Genomic DNA, 19074 nt, shown 5'->3' with positions numbered 1-19074 from the left:
GTGGGCTTCGTGTGCCCGTCGGAGGCATGCGCTGGGTCTGATCTTGGTCCTGTTGAGGGAGCTTATGTATCAGGTGGCTGTGTGCCGGTAACTGCACAGCCCTTTTGACGTGGTACTATGAGTCCGGAACATGGGATTACCAGTAAGCGATCCTGCTGCTTTGGTACAATATGTGGGACCTTTTGTCTGGACACAGCGGTCAGTAAGGTCTTCCTGATACGTTTCTCAACCTACAAATACTTGTTGTTTCTGCAGAGGTATAAACATCTCCTCTAAAGAAACATGTCAGGAAGACCTTACTGACTGCTGTGTCCAGACAAAAGATGTCTCCGGATGGCGTAATCTGTACTGCGAACCGAACAGACCAGGGAGATTACTTCCCTGCTGTCGGCCCGACACCTGGTGCAGGCTCCGGCCCTTTTGCCCAGCATCCTTTGCAGCAGGTCCCAGGTGACCTGCTGCTATCAGACGCCAGTGCATGCGCAGTGAGAAGCAGGCATATCGGGCTCCCAATATGTCTGTCTTCTCACTGCTTCCAGGCATCGCGAAGGGGTCGGATACCGTACAAAGATGCCGGACAGGTAAGTCTACATGAATGGCTACTAAACATCACTACAGTATATTTTGCATCGATGTGATACGATATATAGTGCTATTTTTCAGTAGCCACTTCATGTTCTTCATGAATAGACCCCAAAGTACCAGCCAATCAGCTCCTAACTGCCATGTTACAGGAAAAATGACAGGAGATGATTGGTTGGTACTTTATCTCTCTCCATTTTATCTCTCTCCAAGGCTTAGGGCACCTGTCCCTCTCTCTGTGTTTTATGTTCAGGTTAAAATCTGCTCCCTCCTTTTTTTTTTAAATAGTTTTCTTTTTGTATTGAAGCATCAAGTGTTAATACAAGATACATTGATATACAACAAGACAAATAACAGTGAACATTTTGTTGCTTCAGGGAAACCGTTAGCAAAGAAGCCAAAATGCATATTTTATATTAACTACGTAGTCACTGACTATCTCCGTGTGTGTTAATATATATGTTCTAGTGTTATGTAGGTATGAGTGTTAGACATAATATACTGTATATTTATCATTGCAGCACAGGTTTCCTCCAGGAATACTTACTTTGTGATGACCAGCATTTCTTATATCTAACAAGCCATAATAGGGTATTCTGTATGGATCTAGCATAACATGCGGCTATAAAGCAGGGCATAGCCATAGAAAGAAAAACATCATGGTATTTTATCTACTAAAATTAGAATTTGATTTGTAATGCTTAAGGTATAGTTTATTAGGCTCATGTAGTCACTAAAGTGATCAGTGTTGTGTTTGGCAGAGCATGCCAGAGACTCTGGTTCAGCAAGCAGAGAGCCAAACAATGCACTCTTGATAAATGTCTCTGTCTGCCTTCTGCAAAATGGAAACACACATTTTAATAAATTCAATATCTATTTTTTGCAGAATGTGTAATGAACAGCCAGGAATGGACTCTCAGCCGCTCAGTGCCAGAAATACGAGTGGTAAGTCATCTATACGTATGCTAGGGCAACCATGCTTATCTTTGAAATTGCATACACGTCCATGGTAAAATGCAGAGATGTACATTTACCAGAGGGTGAACAGAGCTTGAAAATAAAAATAGTGAGAAATAGAGCAAAGTGAGGAATGTATGGTTAGTGTACCTTTTTTTACTGCTCAATGAATATTTCTTACTCTACTATATTTATCTGTTGGGCATTTCAGAGAAGTCCCACCAGGTCTGGCCATTCTTCCCTCAAAGTGAGTTTTTCTTTTATCACTGGAGTAAGTTCTGATCATCCATTTCTGATCTAGATGTCAGATACAGTATAGTTTATAAGATCTGTTGGGTTTGCCAACAGTTGTTGCGAGCAATGCTATTTCTCCTACCAGGAGGCATCACTGAGCCTCCATTCACCTTATCGCTTCTTAAACACAATAAGTGATCTCTGTTAGAAACTTTCCCATAGGTGCCATTTCCAGTGTTGGCTGAAACAATGGTTCCTCAGCTGGAGAGAAAGACACTGGGTCTTTTAATATGTAAAAGTCTTAGCACATATCTCGTTAGATTTAAAAAGAAGTACCAATATAGGCAATATTTTTCTACAAATAAAATATATTAGTATATTAGTATACAGTACTTGACAAAAGTCTGAGCACACCAGTATATTTTAAGGAATTTTCAATTTAACTGCACAGTAACAAAATAAAACCTGTTTTATTGGCTTTGTTTACAAAATAAACAACTGTTTGAAGAATAAGGAAACAAAAAAAAATACTTGTTTTGACCTTTAGGCAAGTTTATTTAGGTAGTTTTAGGTAATCTGCTTTCATTGAAGTGATGACCCTTAGCTTTGATAAGCACTTTGCATATCCTTGGCATCCTATTTACTAATTTTTTCCAGCTTTTGGCAATCCATTCGACTCCAGCAGCTTTGAAGAGCCTCCCAGAGCCCTCAGTGTTGGTAGGCATCTGTTTTTGGACTTCTCTGTCTAGTTCTTCCCACAAAACCTCGATGGGTGAAACATCTGGTGATTGAGGTGGCCATTCCATTTTTGTGAGCATCTTGTTTCTTTTGCAAATAATTAGTACACAACTTGGACGTATGTTTTGAATCGTTATCTTGTTGGAAAACTAAGTTCTGACCCACAAGTCATATTCCGGAGGGAATCGCATGACGCACTCATATGTTGTGGTACACCTTTTGATCCATTATTCCGTCGATTCTGACTAAGTCTCCAACTTGGTTGCCCGCAAAACATCCCCAAACCATCACATTGCCTCCTCCATGCTTAACTGTTGGCGCTACACAGTCTGGGAGAAAGTGCTCACCTGGACGACGACGCAAAAAAGCCCAGCAATGTGAGCCAAAAAGTACAAATTTAATTTTGTCGGTCCAAAGCACCCTTTTCCACTGTTCCTCAGTCCAATCCTTATGCTTCTTAGCCCATGCGTACCTTTTTGCTACGTTTGTAGCACGTAGAAGTGGTTTTCTTACCGCAACCCTACCACTAAGGCCATATTCCTGCAAGCGCCTGGCCACCGTCCTATCGGACCCAGGCTGGGAACGACTTTTCTGCAACTCCCTTCCTATTTCCAGAGCGGTCAAATGTCTGTTACGCTTGCTAGTAGTCACAATGAAGTTGTCCTCATGAACAGTTGTTGTTTTTGGATGACCAGTTCGTTTTCTTGTAACATTTTGACTGGTTTTTGATTTTTCGTTCAATAGCCCGATGTATGGCCCCAACAGATACCTTCAACCGTTGTGGATTTGCGCAAAGAATAACCTTCTTCCCTCAAAACAATGATTTGAGCACGTGTTTCCACACTTAACTCACAGTTCTTTTTGCCCATTTTTGACTACCTGGAGCTTTCAGGAAATTTGTTGACAATTTGGAACGTAAGAAAGCTTCTTTTCAATTTCAGGGGATGTGCTCAGACTTTTGACAAGTACTGTATATATATATAAATAAATGTATTAGTATAGTTTATACAAATTCATAAGGAATGACTAATGCAAATGTGCCTAATACCAGTATACAGACAATTACATACAACACAACATAAAACTTCCTTGTATAGTGTGGGCTGGAGTGGCCCAGATAATAGTCACTGTAAAAAACAATGACCCTTTATGATAAGGGTTCTCATTCCAATCAGATCCTATGGGCCAAATGTAATAGGGTGAGAGTTTAGAAAATGTGAGAGTTTAGCAGTAAGCTCTCACATTGGTCGTGTTTTATCTTCAAAATGGAAAAACATCTGGATGAGAGTTTAAATCATGAGAGTTTTTGAGTCTGAAAACATGCAAATTTGCTCTGTTCTCAGACTCTATTACTTTGGGCGAGTTTAAAAAGTGTGAGAGGTTACTGCTAAACTGTCACATTTTCTAATCTCTCGCCCTATTACATTTGGCTCTATAAGTCAATAAATAGTGAATAGGTAGTGCAGACATACAGGGTATATGCATTGTGTGCCTGTGTATTGCCGTAGATATAGTTGTTCTCAAATGATAAGGAAACTCCACATGGCAATTAGTCAGAATTCCTGTAGTAGCTGGACACAAATTGCTTCCTAGATAAAGGTTATACCAATGCAGTCCCACACATGTAAGTTATTGTTATACTCTCTGGTATACCTAGAACATACTCTATTATTAGTAACAGTCCCCAATCTAGAGAAGTCTGCGTTGCTGTTCTGTGTTTTACCGTGGATCTGGTGCTTCGTGGGGAGTGTCAGCGATCTCTGGGTATATAACATCCACTATAGGGGTCTATTCATGAAGCGGTGAAAAGAGTGGAGAAGATGTTCGTTCTATGCGTGCGCGAACTACTCTGTGCGATCGCAGCCCGCTCGCTCACCCAGCAAAGACAGCCCAGGCTAATGAGTGACAGGAGAGGTCGTTTTACCGTGGATCTGGTGCTTCGTGGGGAGTGTCAGCGATCTCTGGGTATATAACTTCCACTATAGGGGTCTATTCATGAAGCGGTGAAAAGAGTGGAGAAGATGTTCGTTCTATGCGTGCGCGAACTACTCTGTGCGATCGCAGCCCGCTCGCTCACCCAGCAAAGACAGCCCAGGCTAATGAGTGACAGGAGAGGTCGTTTGTGGGTGGTAACAGGGGCAGAACACTAATAACGGGGGTGTGGAGTTGCGAACGCAGGTGTGCCTGAGTGTTTCAACACCGTTTTTAAGACATGCATAATTACCAGGCAGCGTCATAGTACACGTCACATGCCTGTCTTTTACACTGAAGTCCACGCAGTGCTTTCAGTAGGGTAAGGCAACCACAAGCTCTGCGATCGCAACCAATGGTGCTCGATGTACCAATGTTGTAATACACTTCCTGGAGATGACGTGCGCTGGTGGGCGTCTCTACATTCACTAATGGGTGTCTGCATACACAGAGCAATTGCTCGCACAGCCAAAGTAGGTGTGCTTATGCCTTGGCGAGCGATCGCTTCCCATGTCGTCACTTTGACAAATTTGCATACACTGGATGCGAGCGATTGCATCTAGCGAGCGGCTCTGAATGAGGTCCTTAGTATAGTTATATCTGTATTTTACTTATAGGTTGCCCTAATATTGTCGTATACTGTTAAGTTAAGTGGCTCCTATATAGGGATAGGGGAATCTGTATTATAGGCAGGGCCATTGAGAGCGCCGCAGGGCCCCGGTAAAGGAGGGGGCATGGCCTAATTGCGGGAGGCGTGGCCACGCCCCCTCGAAGAAAAAAACAAACAAAAACCATACTTTTGCAGCGCCGGGGATGGGGCGCTGTGAGCTCCTCAGCCCGGCGCAAAGCCGGGGGGGGGGGGCGCAATCAGTGTGAGATTGCTAAGCAGCAGCCACAGCAATCTCCCACTGCATCCCAGCATGGGCTGCTGCGAGATAGTGAGGAGGGAGGGGGGGCGGTGCCGGACCTGGGTCCCCCTGGAAGCCCGGGCCTGGGTAAATTGTACCCGCTCCCCCCCCCCCCTCTCGGCGCCCCTGATTATAGGATGGGGAGGTAAATGTACCTATATACAGTGTACTAAATATATCTAGTATGTTAAATTAGATACTCCTCCGTTTTTATATAAACACACCTTAATATACTAATACATTTTATTTGTAATAAAAATATTTCCTAAATTGTTAGTGAAATCTAACAAGGTATGCGCTAAGACCTTGCATATTTCGAGCCACCTACATAAGTTGAGTTTTGTAGTACATCCACCTTCTTGGCAGCAACTTGCTAGAGCCCTATACTGCTTATTAGCACAGTTCTCAATCGCTCCTACTGGGTCTTTTTTTTTTTTTTTTTAAAGAAAATTTTTATTGAAACAACATAACAAGCCGTACAAGATGTCTTTGTTCATATAGTAACATATTACAAAAACAAACAACCCCTCCAAAAATCAGCTTCTTACTGGGTCTTTTTTTTTTTTTTTAAAGAAAATTTTTATTGAAACAACATAACAAGCCGTACAAGATGTCTTTGTTCATATAGTAACATATTACAAAAACAAAGAACCCCCCCCAAAAATCAGCTTCTTACTGGGTCTTTTAATACTTAGGGGCCTAATGATACTTAAATATTTGCAAGATATTCTCTGAAAACATGCGCAAAGACAGTATTAAGGATCCCCCAGATGTACTATGGAGAGATCACGGCAGATATCAGAGATATCTCTGATATGGTCCCTCCATATTCAATCGCAAATGCAGTACGATAGGTTTCGTAGGAACTGCTCTGCTGCCGGATTTACTAAGCTTTGAAATGCGAAGCATGATTACCGAGCTTGGCCCAGATTGCTAACACCATCTCCAGATGGCATCAACCTATAATAGGCTAATTTTGGCTCCTGGTGACGCATGCACCAACCAAGGGCCACGCATGCGCAGTGCGAACCGAACCAGGAAGCAGCGTAGGATAGTTGCTTGCAGCTCTTTGTCAGAACAGACTATTGGGATGCCCATCTCCTGGCAAGAGCAGAATAGTAAATTTGTGTCAAAATATTAATTTTTACTTTGCGAATTTGTACAAAAAATTACCACATCTGCCTTAAATATGCACTCTTCCACAGCAGCACTAGTAATAAATATGCTCTAATAAAGGCTTTGTATGCCAGTGACATGAAAGCTTATCTTATATTAAATTAACGCTTTTTGCTGTAATAATAGTAAAAACTAAATATAAATAAAAAATAGTAATAATAAAAGTCACTAAAAAAATTAGGGCCCATATTTCTGTATTATGTTTGTTTTTTGATGCAAAAATGAATAACACTATCATGTAGCCTTATAATATATGATTAAAAGAAACTGCATAAGGAAATTACTCTTATTATTTAGCTGTACCAGTGCTGCCAACAGCTCTGCTGGGCCCCAATACTGGGAGAGGGTGTGGCCAACCTGCAGAGTTGTGGCCAGACCCCCTCCTTACATAAAAGAAAAAAATCCAATATGTTTGTGGCAGCTTCCCCCCCTCTCGGCACCCCTGGCTGTATCCCAGTTACTGCCTACTGCAATTTTCTGAATACCTCAATGTAGTGTCTTTTAACTACCCATTAACAGATTCACAGAAATGTGGAGACCTGTTTACATTGAAAGCAATATTAATTCCATGCATCGCAACTTTTCCAGAACATATTTTCTTTAACCAGGTTATGTAATGTTTGCATTTCTATTTTGTTACACAGAAAAGCAACCGAGATGTATTTTAGGTTCTGTGTTTATTTAATATAGATTCCTCATCTCATAATCTTTCATAGAATATATTGTTTTTTCTGATCTTGACCAGGTCATGTTACTTACTGTAATTTATTTTCTGTATGATGATCTTACACAAGTATTTCTGTAAAGTTCTGCTTTGTGATCACAAGCTATATTTATAATTGACATAATCAAGTAAAATAGTTTAAGGGGGATTTTTAATAATAGAAAATTTTAAACCACAATCTTTGGCAGTAAACGCAAACTAATGCTCATTAACTTTTAATATCACCAATATTTTTTACACGCAAAATTGACAACCCAGTACTAGTTTAAAAAATGCCCAAAAGGTCACGCAAGTCTGGCTTTATAAGGATTTTCTTTTTATTCACCTGATTTGTAATTATTGAAACTGATTTATTCATTTTTATATAGGACTCACAATTATATGTAACATAAAGGAGCTATAACTTTAGAACTCCAATTGCAATATCTAGTACAGGAACCATTATCAGTCAGACAGGGTAACTTATTCCCCTTTTCCACTGACCTGAAAATCCTAGGTTATTGCACGGGAACGCACATCAACCCAGGATTTTTATCAGTGGAAACAGCTCCACCCGGGTCCAGTCACCCGTGAATCAACCCTGCTAGTGAGCATGTTTTTTCCCATAAAGGACCCAGGTAAGGCTCAGTGTAAACGGGTAACACAGGTCATCTGACCCGTGACCTGTTTACAGCATGGAGAGAGCCGCATCTCCAAGTGGCAGTAATGCATCTGTGTGCAGTGTGAATGGCGCCGATCTGGGAATTACCTGTATCAGCAGCACAGTTGAAAAGCTGTCTGTCCCGGGCCTGACCTGTTTTGATACTGTGTTCCAAATCTCGGGTCAGACCCAGGACTTAGGTGAAAAAAATGGTATAAGAAAAGTGCAGAAATAGACCCTTAACATTCCTGGGATGTCATGTGCAAGATGCTGCACAAATATTCTTTGCATTCAAAGAACATTTAATAGTGGGGCAAGATGGAGGGGACTGAATTGGGTTATAATGCAAAGTGTTAGACAGATTGGGGATTCCTGGTTAAGTAGAAAATGGGCCTCAGACTGCACACCCTGAACATATATATGTATAATTGGAGGTGCTACCTGTGGAGACAATTGATACTGTATGTACACAAAAGGGAATACAAGTGCACAACTCCAAATTAACTGATTATATATAAATAAATACATTTTTGCAATAAATAGAGGTTTTTGGCATAATCTTGGCCAACGTTATGGGCCTACCCACCACATCCGGGTAACCTCTGTAGGGTAGGTCCCTAAAATACAAGGGTTCAAATGGAGTTGTGCACTTGTATTCCCTTTTGTGTATATATCAATTGTCTCCACAGGTAGCACCTCCAATTATACATATATATGTTCAGGGTGTGCAGTCTGAGGCCCATTTTCTATATAAATCCAATCAGTGCATTGCTTTGCACACCTGAAAGCTTGAGACACTTTCCACTCAAACTAGCACCCCTACTACATTGTTTTAGAGCATGAAGTCTGGCATTGTTATATGCACACCAGTCAGAGGCACAATATAGGTAAGTCCTGCAAATATTTAGACTGTGTAGTGCAGCTTTGGTTAAATTTTGGGGCGTGGGTCCCCTGGATTGCTTTGGTTGATCTGCTTCAAGGCACCGCAGTATAACACATTTTTCTTTCAACACATTTTAACGCTTCACTATCTGTTTTTTTATATATGTATTTCACTTTTTTATTTTTATTCTTTATATGCAGCTGCGGCTATTTCCTTTACAATTCACTTTTCTTATTATAGCTGTGCCTTGGGGTGGCTTAGCTGGGCTAGTTTGGGGGTGTCCCGCGCTCTGTATTTGAACCCTAGTATGTTAGGGACCTAACCTACAGAGGTTACCGGATGTGGTGGGTAGGCCCGTAACCTTGGCCAAGATTATGCCAAAAACCTCTATTGATTCCTGGTTAAGCACAGACTCCATGTATTTTAATGTGGCAGTAGGGTTGGAGAGATCTACAGATGAGCAACATTATCCATACTGTTCCATTAAATATCTGTCTCATTCTACATTTGGCCGTAAAACGATGTACATCTCTCACTGTAGCTTACATATTCCTGTTAGTACCTACAATCACACATTGTAAATTATCTAAGAAATGTAATTTGTATCTTTTACAATGCATTACAGTAAAAATCCTGTGTATAAAAGAAGAACCCCATTACCCTGCACTAACCCAAGCCCCCTTTCCCCCAAAGTCATATGGTGTCCTTATTCACTGAATTACTCTTTCCCGACACTGTAATATTAGAACTTGTACCATGTGTATATACCCATGTTTGTGCCATCTTTTGGTAGAAATCTGATTTACAACACAAATTAAAATATTTTTTTCTCTCTTTTAGGGAGTTGTGGGTAACATTAAAAGTGGAAAATCTGCTCTTGTTCACCGGTTTGTTACGGGATCCTATCTGGCATTAGAAGCACCAGAAAGTAAGTTCTCAGGTTTTACAGCATAAAGTCATTGATTTTTTTATAAACTACTTTCAGTGTCTATATTGACTTTCTCTTAGGGACACTTTATTTTACCCATGGTCTTGCTGTACTGTATATACAAAAGTTCTGCGAACACCAACGGGAGGTCTGACCGGGAGGACCCTAATTCCCCTAAAACCTGGTCAGGATCCAACTGGACCATCTCGCGTTGGTTTCATCCCAGTTGGTGCAGGGATGTCCGAATGCACAACCAGACAAACAAATAAATTTGCCAATGAATTTTATATATAAGATATAGTGTATGTTTTATTTATTTGTGGTTACATACCTACCAAAAGCAAAAACTCCTTTTGGTGCACCCTTGTTGTAACGCTGTATAAATGACTACTTTAAGTTTATACCAGCACTTTTGCTGGTGGGTAAAGTGTATCCCCAGGAGTATTCAGAAATAGGACAATAGTACAACATGGATTATGTATTAATTTGTGTATTATGTATTATGCTATGTATTCAATGTCTTTCTGTTAATACTTTCATTTGCAATCTCTGATAACACCTGATATATACATATGACCATGTCAGTAATCTTTCTACATAATGTGACTACAGTACCAACGATGTTTCTTTGTCATATATTTGATTTATATTTTCGCCTTTATTACTCCCAGAGAGCCCTAACACATATAAGAATTCATATCTTATGTCATTGCAGCTCCTAGAGAGCTTCTTGTTTAATATGCAAAAGACTATGTTCTTTTCATGGTGATTTAAATATTGTGTTTGTGGTGTGTATATACTGCAGAGCTACATAATCTTTTATATTAAATTATTAGTTATACTTTAATTTATACAACATTATATCAAGAGTGCACCAAAATTAGTGTTTGCTTTTGACCCACAACTGTGGATCACCCCAATTCCTCCCCCCCCCCCTTTGGTTTCACATTATGACAGAGGGTAACCTACAGTACACTGATCATGACAGTCTGCCATTGTCTCATGCTAAATAGCACTTTTTAGAGGGACCATATGATCGCAGTACACCTGCTTTAACCAGCTAAGACTATTACACTTGTACTAGTCACTTACTGGAAGCAGTTTAAATAAAATATTTAATTATTTATTTTATGAATAAGGGATGCACTGGTGCATCATTATCAGAAAGTATCTTTACAGCAAGTCATTTGCGACACAATAGCTTTGCCTCCCAAATGGCTTATTCAAGTTCTAACTAATCTAATGTAGTTTAGCTCTACTCAGTTTGGACTTGCATGCACCTGTGAAGGCCTCACCAAGCATAGATGAACACAAGTGCAAGTTACTTTAAACCCTAACTGTAGCTGCATTTACAGCAAAGAGCATATTTTTAAGTCGCACTCTATGGACGGGATGCATCAAGCATCTCATTTTGGATGTGATGCATCCAGCTAGGGGTGTGCACCGGCCACTTTTCGTGTTTTGTGTTTTGGTTTTGGATCTGGATCTTTCTTCGTGTTTTGGATCTGATTTGGTTTTGCCAAAACCACCCTTCTGTGTTTTGGGTTCTGGGTTTTGTGTTTTGGATCTGTATATTTAAAAAAAAAGCATAAAAACAGCTAAAATCACAGAATTTGTGTTTTTTTCTGCTCCTATGCTATTATTAACCTCAATAACCTTAATTTCCACTCATTTCCAGTCTATTCTGAACACCTCACACCTCACAATAGTGTTTTTATGTCCAAAAGGTTGCACCGAGGTAGCTGGATGACTATGCTCAGCGATACGAGTGGGCGGCACAAACACGTGGCCCATCTAGGAGTGGCACTGCAGTGGCAGACAGGATGGCAGTTTGAAAAACTAGGCCCCAAACTGTACATAATGCAAATGCAAAGAAAAAAAAGAGGTGCAAGATGGAATTGTCCTTGGGCCCTCCGACCCACCCTTATGTTGTATAAACAGGACATGCACACTTTAACAAACCAATCATTTCAGCGCCAGGGTCTGCCACACGACTGTGGCTGAAATGATTGGTTTGTTTGGGCCCCCACAAAACAAGCTGGCAATTAATCTGTCCCTGCACAAACTGGCTCTACGGAGGCAAGATGTCATCCTCATCCTCCTCATCCACCGATTCCTCACCCTCCTCAGTGTTGTGTACATCCTCATCCTCACAGAGTATTAACTCGTCCCCGCTGGAATCCACCACCACAGGTCTCTCTGTAAGTTCTGGAGGCTGGTCTCCCTGGAAGAGTTGATAATTCATTTTTATGAACATCATCTTCTCCACATTTTGTGGAAGCAACCTCCAACGCCTTTCGCTGACAAGGTTCCCGGCTGCACTAAACACTCTTTCGGAGTACACACTGGAGGGGGGGGCAACTCAGGTAAAATAGCCAGTTTGTACAGGGGCCTCCAAATTGCCTATTTTTCCTGCCAGTACAGGTACGGACTGTCTGACATGCCTACTTGAATGCTGTCACCGATGTAATCCTCCACCATTCTGTCAATGGTGACAGTATCATATGCAGTGACAGTAGACATGTCAGAAATTGTTGCCAGGTCCTTCAGTCCGGACCAGATGTCCAAACTTGGTCCTGCCTGCCCTGCATCACCGCCAGTGGGTAGGATACCTAAGTTTTTTCCTGGCAGCCCCAGTTGCGGGAGAAAATGAAGAAGGAGCTGTTGACGTGTCACGTTCCGCTTCAGCTGACAGTGTTTTCACCAGCAGGTCTTTGCACCTCTGCAGGCTTGTGTCGGCCGGAAAGAGAGACACCACATAGGCTTTAAACCTAGGATCGAGCACGGTGGCCAAAATGTAGTGGTCTGATTTCAACAGATTGACCACACTGGAATCCTGGCAAAGCGAATGAAAGGCTTCATCCACAAGTCCCACATGCCGAGCGGAATCGCTCCGTATTAGCTCCTCCTTCACTTTCTCCAGCTGCTTCTGCAAAAGCCTGATGAGGGGAATGACCTGACTCAAGCTGGCAGTGTCTGAACTGACTTCACGTGTGGCAAGTTCGAAGGGCTGGAGAACCTTGCACAACACGGAAATCATTCTCCACTGTGCTTGAGTCAGGTGCATACCCCCTCCTTTGCCTATGTCATAGGTGGTTGTATAGGCTTGAATGGCCTTTTGCTGCTCCTCCATCCTCTGAAGCATATAGAGGGTTGAGTTCCACCGCGTCACAACCTCTTGCTTCAGGTGATGGCGGGGCAGGTTCAAGAGTGTTTGCTGGTGCTCCAGTCTTCAGCACGCAGTCGCTGAATGGCAAAAGTGGCCAGAAATTTTTCGGGCCACCCAAAGCGTCTCCTGCATGCCCCTGTCGCTTTTCAGAAAATTCTGAACCACCAAGTTTATTGTGTTAGCAAAACATGGGACGTGCTGGAATTTGCCCAAATGTAATGCCCGCACAATATTGGTGGCGTTGTCAGATATCACAAATCCCCAGGAGAGTCTAAGTGGGGTAAGCCACTGGGCGATGATTTCTCTCAGTTTCTCTAAGAGGTTGTCGGCGGTGTGCCTCTTACTGAAACCGGTGATACACAGCGTAGCCTGCCTTGGAACGAGCTGGCGTTTCAGAGATGCTGCTACTGGTGACGCTGCTGCTGTTGCTGTGTATAGTGATACATCTACCCAGTGGGCTGTCACAGTCATATAGTCCTTAGTCTGCCCTGTTCCACTTGTCCACATGTTCGTGGTTAAGTGGACATTGGGTACAACGGCATTTTTCAGGACACTGAGGATACTTTTTCTGACGTTTCTGTACAGTCTCGGTATCGCCTGCCTAGTGAAGTGGAATCTAGACGAGTTTTGGAACCGGGGACACACTACCTCCATCAATTGTCTAAATCCCACTGCACTAATGGCGGATACCGGATGCACGTCTAACACCAACATAGCAGTCAAGGCCTCAGTTATACGTTTTGCTTCAGGATGACTGCTGTCGTACTTCATCCTCCTCGCTAAGGACTGTTGGAGGGTCAATTGTTTAGTAAAAGTAGTGGTGTTCCTACTTCCTCTCTGGGATGATGAAGGACTCCCAGCAGCAGCAACAGCAGCAGTGGCAGCAGGAGGCGTAGCAATGCAGGATCCTCCGGTGGAATCCCGGATAGGAGAGTCAGTTATGCCAGTGACATGGCCTGCAGGACTACTTCCGATCCTGACTAAGGAGGAAATTGACGAGGAGGGAGTTGACGGTGTAGTTTGCAGGCGCTTGGATACAACAGGACAACGGGATTTAGGTGTCCCTGGACTGCTTACCGTCTTAGCCAAAGTTTCTGAACTTGACAGTAACTTTTTATGAACGCGCTGCAGGTGCCGTATAAGGGAGGATGTTCCTAGGTGGTTAACGTCCCTACCCCTACTTATTTCACCTTTACATATAGTACATATGGCAAGACAGTTGTTGTCCGGATTTGGATAGAAATATTGCCAGACCAAAGAGGTGGAATGTTTGGTCTTCTGCCCAGGCATGACTGTGATGGGCTTTTTCATCCCACGGACAACAACTGTCTCCCCCGGAGCCTGATTTAAACAAACCACATCACCATCAGAATCCTCCTCGCCAACTTCCTCCTCAGCGCCAGCTACACCAGTATCCTCATCCTGTTGTACTTCAACAGTGACATCTTCAATTTGCATATCAGCAAGTGGACTGTGGGTGCTCCTTTCAGCACTTGCAGGGGGCGTGCAAATGGTGGAAAGAGCCACCTCTTCCCGTCCAGTGCTGGGAAGGTCAGGCATCGCAACCACCACCACACTTGGATTCTCCTTGGGGATTTGTGATATCTTCTTATAACGCAGAGTTCTTCGCTGTGCTTTTGCCAGCTTAACTCGTTTGATTTTTTTAGTGGGAGGAGGGCTTCCATCGTCATGTGAAGCTGAACCACTAGTCATGAACATAGGGAAAGACCTTAGCCATTCCTTGCCACTTCGTGTTGTAAATGGCATATTGGCAAGTTTACGTTTCTCTTCAGATGATTTAAATGTTTTTTTCAAGGTCATTTTCCTGAACTTTGTCATTTGGGATTGTATGTGCCCTCTACTATTACATTGGGCATCGGCCTTGGCAGCCGACGTTGATGGCATGTTATTGTCTATGTCAAGACTAGTGGCAGCAGCTTCAGCACTAGGAGGAAGTGGTTCTTGATCTTTCCCTATTTTATTTTTATCTGAGAAAGTTTGGTCCTCCATTTATGTTATATTGATATATACGTGCGGCTAAGGCGCACACAAAAACAGAAAATAATTTTTTATTTTTGTTGGATACTAGTGCACTTTGTGGGTTACACCACCCTTTAAGAAATGAGCCAGCCGGCCCTTTACTTATGGGACACAGGCGCACGCTTGGCGCTGCTCCTTTGTTGATGCACGTGCGGCTACTGCGCACACAATTCACAAACACAGAAAATAATTTTTTTTTTGGTTTGGACTGGAGTGTACTTTGGGGGTTACAGCACCCTTTAACGGTCAAGCCAGCCGGCCCTTTCCTTATGACACAGGCGCACACTTTGCACTACTTTGTTGATGCACGTGCGGCTACTGCGCACACAATTCACAAACACAGAAAATATTTTTTATTTTGTTTGGAGTATACTTTGGGGGTAACAGCACCTTTTAATGGTCAAGCCAGCACGCCCTTTACTTATGACACAGGCGCACGCTTGGCACTACTTTGTTGATGCACGTGCGGCTACTGCGCAAACAATTCACAAACACAGAAAATATTTTTTTATTTTGTTTGGAGTGTACTTTGGGGGTTATAGCACCCTTTAACGGTCAAGCCAGCTGGCCCTTTACTTATGACACAGGCGCACGCTTGGCACTACTTTGTTGATGCACGTGCGGCTACTGCGCACACAATTCACAAACACAGAAAATATTTTTTATTTTGTTTGGAGTTCCCTTTGGGGGTTACAGCACCCTTTAGTGGTCAATCCAGCTGGCCCTTTATTTATGGGACACAGGCGCACGCTTGGCACTACTTTGTTGATGCACGTGCGGCTACTGCGCACACAATTCACAAACACAAAAAAATATATTTTTTTATTTTGTTTGGAGTGCCCTTTGGGGGTTACAGCACCCTTTAGCGGTCAATCCAGCCGGCCCTTTATTTATGGGACACAGGCGCACGCTTGGCACTACTTTGTTGATGCACGTGCGGCTACTGCGCACACAATTCACAAACACAAAAAAATATATTTTAATTTTGTTTGGAGTGTACTTTGGGGATTACAGCACCCTTTAACGGTCAAGCCAGCCCGCCCTTTACTTATGACACAGGCACACGCTTGGCACTACTTTGTTGATGCACGTGCGGCTACTGAGCACACAATTCACAAACACAGAATTGTTTTTTTTATTTTGTTTGGAGTGCCCTTTGGGGGTTACAGCACACTTTAGCGGTCAATCCAGCCGGCCCTTTATTTATGGGACACAGGCGCACGCTTGGCACTACTTTGTTGATGCACATGCGGCTACTGCGCACACAATTCGCAAACACAAAAAATATGTTTTTTTAATTTGTTTGGAGTGCCCTTTGGGGGTTACAGCACCCTTTAAAGGACAAGCCAGCCGGCCTTTTACTTATGAGACACAGGCGCACGCTTGGCGCTGCTCCTTTGTTGATGCACGTGCAGCCACAGTGCACACAATTCACAAACACAGAAAAAATTTTTTTATTTTGTTTGGAGTGCCCTTTGGGGGATACAGCACCCTTTAGCGGTCAAACCAGCCGGCCCTTTATTTATGGGAAACAGGCGCACGCTTGGCACTACTTTGTTGATGCACATGCGGCTACTGCGCACACAATTCACAAACACAGAAAATATTTTTTAATTTTGCTTGGAGTGTACTTTGGGGATTACAGCACCCTTTAACGGTCAAGCCAGCCCGCCCTGTACTTATGACACAGGCGCACGCTTGGCACTACTTTGTTGATGCACGTGCGGCTATTGTGCACACAATTCACAAACACAGAAAATATTTTTTTATTTTGTTTGAAGTGTACTTTGGGGGTTACAGCACCCTCTAACGGTCAAGCCAGCCCGCCCTTTACTTATGACACAGGCGCACGCTTGGCACTACTTTGTTGATGCACGTGCGGCTACTGCGCAAACAATTCACAAACACAGAAAATATTTTTTTATTTTGTTTGGAGTGTACTTTGGGGGTTACAGCACCCTTTAACGGTCAAGCCAGCCGGCCCTTTACTTATGACACAGGCGCACGCTTGGCACTACTTTGTTGATGCACGTGCGGCTACTGCGCACACAATTCACAAACACAGAATTTTTTTTTTTTCTGCACATGGGGAGAGCACCCCCTGGACAACACTACAGCACCCCTTTAGGACTGGGACACTGCACAGGACTTTGGAGTGGACACAGCCCCTATGGACAACTGACTGCACAACACAGTCCAGCCAGCCCCTATGGACTTTGGAGGAGTGGACACGGCCATATGGACAACAGCAGCACAGCACAACACAGCCAGCCCCTATGGACTTTGGAGGAGTGGACACAGCCCCTATGGACAACAGCAGCACAGCACAACACAGCCAGCCGCTATGGACTTTGGAGGAGTGGACAGCCCCTATGGACAACAGCAGCACAGCACAACACAGCCAGCCCCTATGGACTTTGGAGGAGTGGACACAGCCCCTATGGACAACAGCAGCACAGCACAACACAGCCAGCCCCTATGGACTTTGGAGGAGTGGACACAGCCCCTGTGGACAACAGCAGCACAGCACAACACTACACTGCACTACACTACACTACACTACACAGCCCAGCCAGCCCTAACTCCCACCCTCCCTCTTCACAGTCCACAGCCGAGTGAGAAAATGGCGCCGACGTGGGTACCTTATATAGGATCCAAAACCCGCGAGACCCGGAAGGCGGGATGATGACGTTTTGCCTCGATTTCAGATCCGAGTCAGGCGGGAAAAGTCGAGCCTGACTCGGATCGGACTCGGATCGGGGGGTCTCGGGGGGGGTTCGGATTTCAGATATCCGAACCCGCTCACCCCTACATCCAGCCAATCATCGCATGCATACCGGCATTTAATAACACTGCAGAGGATAGTCTCCTGTTAAGAGCTGTCCTTTGCGGTGTGGGGACTTCCGGGTTTATATACATATAAATATGAGAAGACTAGCAGGAGTTCCCGCAGCGGGGGCAGCTCGCAACCTATTACATAAGCCCCAAAAAGTTTTTGAATATGTGTCTGAGTGGGGATACGTTCAGTATCCTGGCACAGGGGATGCTGGCGCTTACAATACCGGCACCAGAATCCCAACACCTGTCAGAATCCCTTCGCCGACATCCGGAATGTAAGTAGCAGGGATGGGGGGAGGGTTAGGAGTTAGGCACTAAGGGGAGGGTTAGGGTTAGGTACTAAGAAGAGAGGGTTAGGTTTAGGGTGCGGGGAGGGGGTGGATGGGTTTAGGCATCGGGAGGGAGGGTTAGGGTAGGGAGAGGGGGAGACTTAGGATACCTACCGACAGGTGTTGGTATCCTCCTAACCCTGTCAGCGTCCCATCTGAGTGGCATCATGTAACTGAGCATATATATAAGTTCCCCATGTTTTAAATAAAATGTCACCACTCCTTTCTCGGTAATTTTATAAGACTTATTATTTTGAATGCCATTGTGTGCAAGATCATTGTTTCCCTACAAGAGTCTGATATAACAGATATTACACAGCCTGCCTATATTACATAAGAAAGCTAGCAAAAGAAATGCGTTTGGCTATTGTTATTTGTATCCTTTATTGTTTTCAAACTCTTACCACAATGGTTTAAAGCTATTTGCCAAGAAACTCCCCCACAAAGTACCCACATCCCATTGCGATCCACTCGTTATTATTTCAGTAAACAATTTCCATTATCAAATGAAACGTAGAGTGTGTCTGTCCTTCTCCATCCCACTGACACAGAGATAGCTGGTTGTATGGGCATTCTATGCAGTGATGTGCAAGTGTCTAATGAGCTGTTTAGTTCTGCAAAAAATGTTACTGTATTCCTCAAAAGTGAGATCAGAAATGTGGTCCCCCTATTCGATACATTAGGATTTTTGTTCTGAGTTTTTGCTGTCTGTCTACATGCAGAAAAAATAGCTACAACAATGTCATACTCTGCGTCCCTGCTTTCACCTGCGAGCTGGAGATATTAAAGACAATGAACAAAAGGATTAAAGCAGTGGTGGACATCCTGCTACACTTGCCGTTACCAGCCAACAGTAATGTTATTGTCTAGTAACCAGCCACCATTAATAGTTATGGCCAGTAACCAGCTATCTATAACAGTAATTAAAGCAACCAGATAACAGTAATATTACTTATC

At 43.3% G+C, this 19074-nt stretch overlaps 1 protein-coding gene across 1 annotated transcript in view; it reads left to right on the top strand.

The window, feature by feature from the left end:
* AGAP2 (ArfGAP with GTPase domain, ankyrin repeat and PH domain 2) overlaps positions 1-19074 on the top strand; it is a 241807-nt gene that overhangs the window by 102525 nt on the left and 120208 nt on the right. Inside the window, exons 2-3 of the mRNA XM_088466186.1 lie at positions 1469-1527; positions 9654-9741. Of these exons, the coding sequence (XP_088322312.1) occupies positions 1469-1527; positions 9654-9741 (147 nt within the window). The remainder of the gene's footprint in view (positions 1-1468; positions 1528-9653; positions 9742-19074) is intronic.

Source organism: Taudactylus pleione, unplaced genomic scaffold (assembly GCF_031769625.1).
Source record: "Taudactylus pleione unplaced genomic scaffold, aTauple2 ptg000065l, whole genome shotgun sequence".
Classification (NCBI taxonomy): domain Eukaryota; kingdom Metazoa; phylum Chordata; class Amphibia; order Anura; family Myobatrachidae; genus Taudactylus; species Taudactylus pleione.
The sequence above is the reverse complement of the archived record's forward strand: the minus strand, read 5'-3'. Positions and strand labels throughout refer to the sequence as shown.